The sequence below is a fragment of the Phragmites australis genome, chromosome 6 (assembly GCF_958298935.1).
Source record: "Phragmites australis chromosome 6, lpPhrAust1.1, whole genome shotgun sequence".
Taxonomy (NCBI): Eukaryota; Viridiplantae; Streptophyta; class Magnoliopsida; order Poales; family Poaceae; genus Phragmites; species Phragmites australis.
Window position 1 is genome coordinate 35,245,293 of NC_084926.1, and position 6,585 is coordinate 35,251,877.

General features: G+C 46.4%; 1 protein-coding gene across 1 annotated transcript; it reads right to left on the bottom strand.

The window, feature by feature from the left end:
* Positions 1–2,791: 2,791 nt before the first annotated feature.
* Positions 2,792–4,066, bottom strand: LOC133920605 (expansin-A23-like). The gene is made up of 3 exons (XM_062365209.1): positions 3,784–4,066; positions 3,358–3,682; positions 2,792–3,253 (listed from the first exon to the last, which is right to left on the bottom strand). Exons 1-3 carry the CDS (start codon positions 3,956–3,958, stop codon positions 2,941–2,943), a joined length of 813 nt encoding a protein of 270 aa, XP_062221193.1. The 5' UTR covers positions 3,959–4,066; the 3' UTR covers positions 2,792–2,940.
* Between the last annotated feature and the right edge of the window lie 2,519 nt (positions 4,067–6,585).

Below are 6,585 nucleotides of genomic sequence, written 5' to 3' on the forward strand. Positions count from 1 at the left end.
TATCACTAATGAGCGTGCCCTCTCTACCCATCACTAATGACCGACTCATTAGTGACTGGCCTTTAGATAACCCGTCACTAATGAGTGTACTCTCTCTACCAATCACTAATAACTCCATCATTAGTGACGAGCTTTGAAGTCACCCGTCACTAATGAGTGTGCTCTCTCTACCCATCACTAATAACTCCATCATTAGTGATGGATTTGAGGTAATCCCTCGCTGTCACTAATGACCCCTCATTAGTGACGCGTCATGGCCGAGTCCCAACCCGGGCCACACATTAGTGACGGATCGTTATTTAACCCGTCACTAATAGTGTAGTAGTGACGCATATTAAGCAGCTGCCACTAATAACTTGTCTTATTTGATGGTTTCTTACATAGTGAATTCGGCCCATTCTTTCACCCAAGCGGAGGAATGTTTCCAATGGATTTCTCCTCATTCTTTCATGGGCTGCATCTGGCCTAACTCTGTTCAATTGGTCTGCCAGCAATGTTAGCCCACACCAGTGCTCTAAGCTGCTCGCTTATGGATATTAATGGGTCGGGTCCGGCGAGCGGAGCAAACCCACACCCAACCCACCATGCAAACCTTGGTACCCTACCCATGCCCAAAATGGCTGGAGGGTAATGCTCGCACCCATGCCCTCTAAGCACTGGATGCTCATGGGTTTGCCCGTGGGTTTTTTCTAGGGAGCGAAAATGCCATCCCAATGATCATATGAATCATCTAATCTCAGGCATCCTATCGACAAGTAGTAAAAACAAAACAAACCACCATAGAAATAAAACACATAAAAACTTTGAAACAAGGAGCACATAAAAACCAAAACAACAATCAAGCATAGTGGCATAGAACTTTAGGACACACTGACACAAGTCTAGACTCTAGAACATGCTGGCAAGCGGCAAGCCACAACACGCAGTATAAAAAAACAATACAACTCAAGACACGAGTGAGTAGGCACCAGCTGGGTGCGGGACTGCGAAGTCTGGGCGTCAAGTGGTCAAACTATCAAGAGCTCTGGGGCATGGGTGGGTTGAAGCAAAAATTAGGGTAAGAGGAATGTTTTGGTGTTGGTCGGATAGATGACCTATTGGGCTGTGGAATGTAGTATTGGATCCTAGAATGTAGGTTGGTGTGTAGATCCATGGTGGTCTACAACAAGCCGTTGTAGCCCATGGCCAAAGTGCAGCATTGGTGGGTTAGGAGGCGGGTGCGATGGCAAGTAGGCCTCCCGGTGTGGAGCTTGATAGTCCGACGTGAACAGGAGATGGGTTCAAGGCTATGGGTCCCATAAAACAAGTAGGGTAGATTTCTCTACCAGCGTGGTTTCTCTCAGTGTTGGATATTGGGCCCATCTTGTTTCTTGTAGAAGATATTAGCTCATTTTCTCTCTTCCTTCAATTCTATGACGCATCACCTCTCATTCTATGTAGCAACGCATTTAATGTCTAAGCCATCAGTCAGAGTGAAGTGCTGAGAGTATCCTCACTACTACAAAATCGGCTAACACTGATGGTTGTAAATCGGTCTTCACTATCGGTTACCGACAGTGAATACTTGACAATGAAATTCGAGCACTATCACTACCGGTTGTGAACCCGGTAGTGAAGCCGTTCCCCGAAAACAAAAAAAAATAAGCTCGAGGGGGTGCTCGAGTCGAAGCCGCTCGAGACTAAGCCACTCAAGCTCGGGTTGTCGATGTGGACCTTACCGAACACACCGCCCCGCATGGACCCCCCAACCGTCGCCCGTGCCAGCTCTACGTACCACACACACACATCCAGATGTGGCTGCACAAAGGCAGCCGCCACAAAGCACGTTGTGCCCCCAGCTCGTCGTCTGTACTGCACCGCCATCCGATCCTGATCCCAACTTGACGACACACACACATGCACATCCATATGCGGTGGCACGAAGGCCGCCACCACAGAACATGCTGCATCCCAAGCTCACCATCCGCACCTCACTGCCGTCCCCCATTCGTTTCCGGCCCCAGCTCACTGGCGTGTATCTATGCCCCTAGCTAGATCCATGGCTGGATCCCACTGTGGATCCCCAGTGGATCTCACGTGGGGAGGAGGCAGGGGAGGAGCTAAGTGCGGAGGAGGCCGGTGGGGGAGGTGATAAGAGAGAGTGAGAGAGAGAGAGAGAGAGACGCGTGGTGGAGGAGATCAGACAGAGGCGCTCACCGTCGTGGAAAATCTCTGGAGCCGAACGTGAGGGCGAGCCAAAACTAGAATCGATCAAAATTTTAGGTCCCGACGGACTATCAGTGGCAGTTCATGGCTAGAACCAATACTGATAGTCAGTATCAGTACCAGTTTGTAACACGAACCGACACTGATACCGACTATCAATGCCGGTTCTTAGCGGCTCCATCAGGTTCGGTGCGGAAGATTAAAAACCGACAGTGATACATTTTCACTGCTGATTCCTGCACAACTAGCAGTGATGAACCGCCATCTATGGCTAGTTCTGTAATAGTGCCTCATGATATTTAACTTTGTAGGAAACATATGTTGTTCTATTATTGAGCTTAAATCACAAGCTTCACTGAGCCAACTCAGAATATCAAACCATAGTCTAGACTCGCTCAAGATATGCTAATCAACAATCCTACCATCTCTCCACCAATTTATAGCAATAATGAACATATCAACCTAGTTTCTTGTTGGAATACACATCTTTATATACACCATAAAATTTATATAAACACAAATGTGTGTGTATATATACACGCATATATACAGTAAAAATACAGTAAAAAGTTAAATAACAGGAGAGGTACAAGCAGTAGTAAGTAGTGCCCGTTGGATCAGTATCTATTTACATGTAATGCACATAGTGTACAACTGAAGTAACTTTCAGTAAGTTTGACCGTTTATAAGTCATGCGCTCATAAATCAATCACAAGGAAATACTGCGGAGCATCCTCACTTGAATTGCAGCTTGCTTGCAAATGTCTGGCCAAACTTCCATCCTCGTGGCACCACGTTTGTGAACACAATGGTTTGTCCATCGGTGTCTGCCAATCTGAATGAGAGCATTTGTCCGGTGAGATACATTAGAGAGTGCCAATTCGCACCCCAATTGCGCACCATTGGCATCCAATCAGTCGAGTTGGAGCCCTTGACATCCATTGATTTGATCGAACCGGCTGCTGCAACATTGGTCACAAGCACAAGATTGAAGTAGTCATGTCCGTTGATCGTGAACCTCACGCCACCTCGCTTCACACATGGAACTCTGCATGGAAGAACGTTCTGTTTAGACTAGTGCACCAAGCGACAATGACGATCCTCCCTTAATAGACTAGTAATAAGTGCAAGTCAAGCTGCATATATAGATACCTTCTGTACATGACGGGGATGATGCCTCCACGGTAGACGCCGATCTTCTCCCAGGCCGGTTGCGCCATGTCGAAGTGTGGCCGCGGCGGGTTGCACCAACCGCCATTGTTGCTTGGGAGGTCCCAGTTGGGCGGGCAGAAGTTGGTGGCCGTGATGGTTACCGTGACGCCGGGCTTGCACCACCTCGGGTCCGCCCTCTTGCGGTCGCAAGCGATCTTGTAGCACTGCCCGCAGGACGCGCCGTCGTTGAACAGCGCCGTGCTCAGCGCCGCCGTCCGTGTGCCGTATCCCTGCGTGTACAGGTTCCCATACCCGCACGCACCACCTGCGAAATGATACGCGCATCATACATACAGCTGTCTCACAATCTCTCTAGCTATATAGCGAGTGCATTTGAACCATGGCATAAGTAATTAAGCTAGTTACCCATGGTGCCGGAGGCGTCAGCGCCGCCGTAGAACGTCGCATTCGCCTTCAGCCATCCGCCCGGCGCCGGAGACGACGAAGTGTTGGTGGCGACGTCGTTAGCGGCCACGGCCAACACCCAGCCGACTGCGAGCAACACGGCAGTGAAAACTCGAGCTGGGGCCATAGTCGCCATACCAGTCGCTCGGTTTTTGTGCCTCAAAACACTGCACGAAAGTCTTGTTGGTCAGGAACTTGAGCCGCAGCCTGCAAGAACTGGTTTGTTCCTTTGTATGGAATTGAATGGACTTTGTTGTGATGATTATTGTGCGATGATTGGGTACGAATATATAGATGCACGGCCTTGGCCTTAGTAATCACGATTGATTGGTGGCTAGAGGATTAGTTAAACAAATTAAGGCCATCTAACGAAGCAAGCCGGCCGCCGGATATGGCTGACGTGCACGTGTGCATGGCTGTGCCGCCGCACTATATATGCATGGCTTACGGGCCAATCCAAAATAGATAATCAAACCTACGCCGCAGACGCGTTATGGCCATTGTATATCTCGTCGATCTTTGCTTCAAACTTTCCGGTTTTGAGACGATCGATGCGTACTTTTGAAGGTGAAAAGAACATTTCCCTGCATATTTGTTCAGGGTACTCCCTTCTCTAAGAAAGGATGTCGTGTATTCCTTCAGACATAAGTACCAGTGAAATTCATATGAACCTGGACCGCAACATCAACGGCGCCGATCGGCGTGAAATCAACTAATGGTACGGTTAGTTCTGACCTTCGAACCGCGGCAAGTCGTGCCAACAAAAAATACGAATTTCGGAGAAAACAAAAGAGCTAGAGCCCCGGCCAAGTAAGTTTTGATAAGCATCTGTAAGTTATTTCCCTAGAGCTTGCCATGACAATTTTTTTTAGACAATGGGAAAAATGTTCCGGCTTTTTTATCGTGTGATGCATACAACTCTAATCCATTATTATATTATCTCGGCTCATAACTAAATGCTAAAGGAAATACAAGCGTAAAAGATCATATGAATGTAAATCATTGATTACATAATCTAGTATTAAACCATCACCTATTTTGGACGAAGAGCTCCATAGCTACCACCTCTAAAGCTTGGCATACAATGCTTATGTTTTCTCTCTATACTTTCCTGCTGCATCAATCTCTAGAATCTGATCAGCCAATAAGTACTCTGAAAAGTGCCTGCATAAAAGAAGTTATTGTTTTCTTATCAAAGACAATATCATTACGGAATAGCCAAATTGTCCAAAAAAAGTGCAGCCACCCGAACCAAGATTTCTTTCTTTTTTTTTACTCGCTCCTAAGTCACCTAGCCAACCACCCATAATATGGTGTATATCTCTAGGTTTATTAATGCCTAGAGCTATTCTCACTATCCGCCATAATGAGTTAGCAAAGTGACACTAAAAAAAATATGTTGAATATTTTCATTGTGATTGCAAAAGCTACATTTGAGGCTACCTGATGAGGACATCACCTCTTTAGTTCCAGCCACATCACTTGCTGTTTCCACAACTCTAGAAATGATACAAGGACCGATTACTCGAGCTCGTGCACGTGAACGGAACTACGTGATTCTCCTAAGGAATGAAGGTCCAGAAGATGGCAACAAATAAAGGGGTGCTGCGCCACCAATCCTTTGGGCCGGACCTATGTAATAAAGTCATGTTTTAAAAAGTTTAGGAAATGTTAGATGAGATTTCGCCCTGCCTTTGCTGCTGGCCGAAATCTCCTCCCGCTCCTCCTATTTAGTCCAGGTCGAGCCTCCCTTATGAGGTGGGTTTTCTTTTGTTTAAGTTTAGCCATTGTGCAAATATTGATCTTCGATTGTGTCCAGCGACCACCTATTAGACAACAGTTGAGAACCCCATATTCGAGTGATTTCAGCTTGCCTACATCTTGTTCTTGCTTGTTCTTCGATTGTTTGCATGAATTGAACCTCATGTTCAGGTTGATCTTGCTATTCCAGCAAGGTCAATAACCATTTGGAGTTGGTTCTGTGATTGCTAAGGCACCCACAACATATTCATTCATAGTCGGATCGAGAGAGTCACCACCACCTAACCGATATTTATCCTCTCACTGAAAGATCGGGCACTCCAGGCATATCAAGTGGTATCAGATTTCAAGTTGCTCGGTAAGATCGTTCCCCTACCTTTGTCGTGCAATTTACATTCCTATCATCCACATAAAAGCCAAAAAAAGGATAGGTTAGTCTTGCTGTCCAAAACCGTTGTGCCATTGCATCTTTCTTTCAGTACTTTTTGCTTTGTTGAATTTGTGTTCTATCATCGTTCTGTGTTGTTGGTCGCACAACAACATTGTATTTCTTGCTTTGCACCATGATACAACCCTTGTTTTCCCACGCAACAACCTACACATCCCATCCATACCCGCAAGGAAAGCTCTCTCCGAATTGGATAGTTTCGACTCATATTTCTGCGCCCAGGTGTCTTTCCTTTTTAAACGGCTTTAGCAAGGAAAATTCCAGCGCCTGTTTTTCTTCTAGGAGCCAGCGTTACCAAAGCAAAAGGCAAGGTGCACAACACAAAAAGGAAAGAAAAAGCCACACCTAGTTGTCAAAAAAAGGGGGTCATGCAATAGGAAAGTTTTCTGCCATATCAGAACGCTATTGGGTCATGCTGTAATTTACTCTTGTTGTCTCAACCATAGAAGGCAAGAGCCATTTCCAGGGTTTACCGATCCATTGAAATAGGAAGGAAAGTACCCAGGTTGATCCATGCGCACAGGCTTCCTTGTTTAGAGAGAGAGAGAGAGAGT

Bases quoted from the DNA above. Each gene is read 5' to 3' on its own strand.
- LOC133920605 (XM_062365209.1), bottom strand. From the start codon at position 3,958: ATGGCGACTATGGCCCCAGCTCGAGTTTTCACTGCCGTGTTGCTCGCA. The intron at 3,683-3,783 runs GTAACTAGCTTA...ATCATTTCGCAG, and splicing joins TGACGCCTCCGGCACCATGG to GTGGTGCGTGCGGGTATGGG. The intron at 3,254-3,357 runs GTATCTATATAT...TCTTCCATGCAG, and splicing joins ATCCCCGTCATGTACAGAAG to AGTTCCATGTGTGAAGCGAG.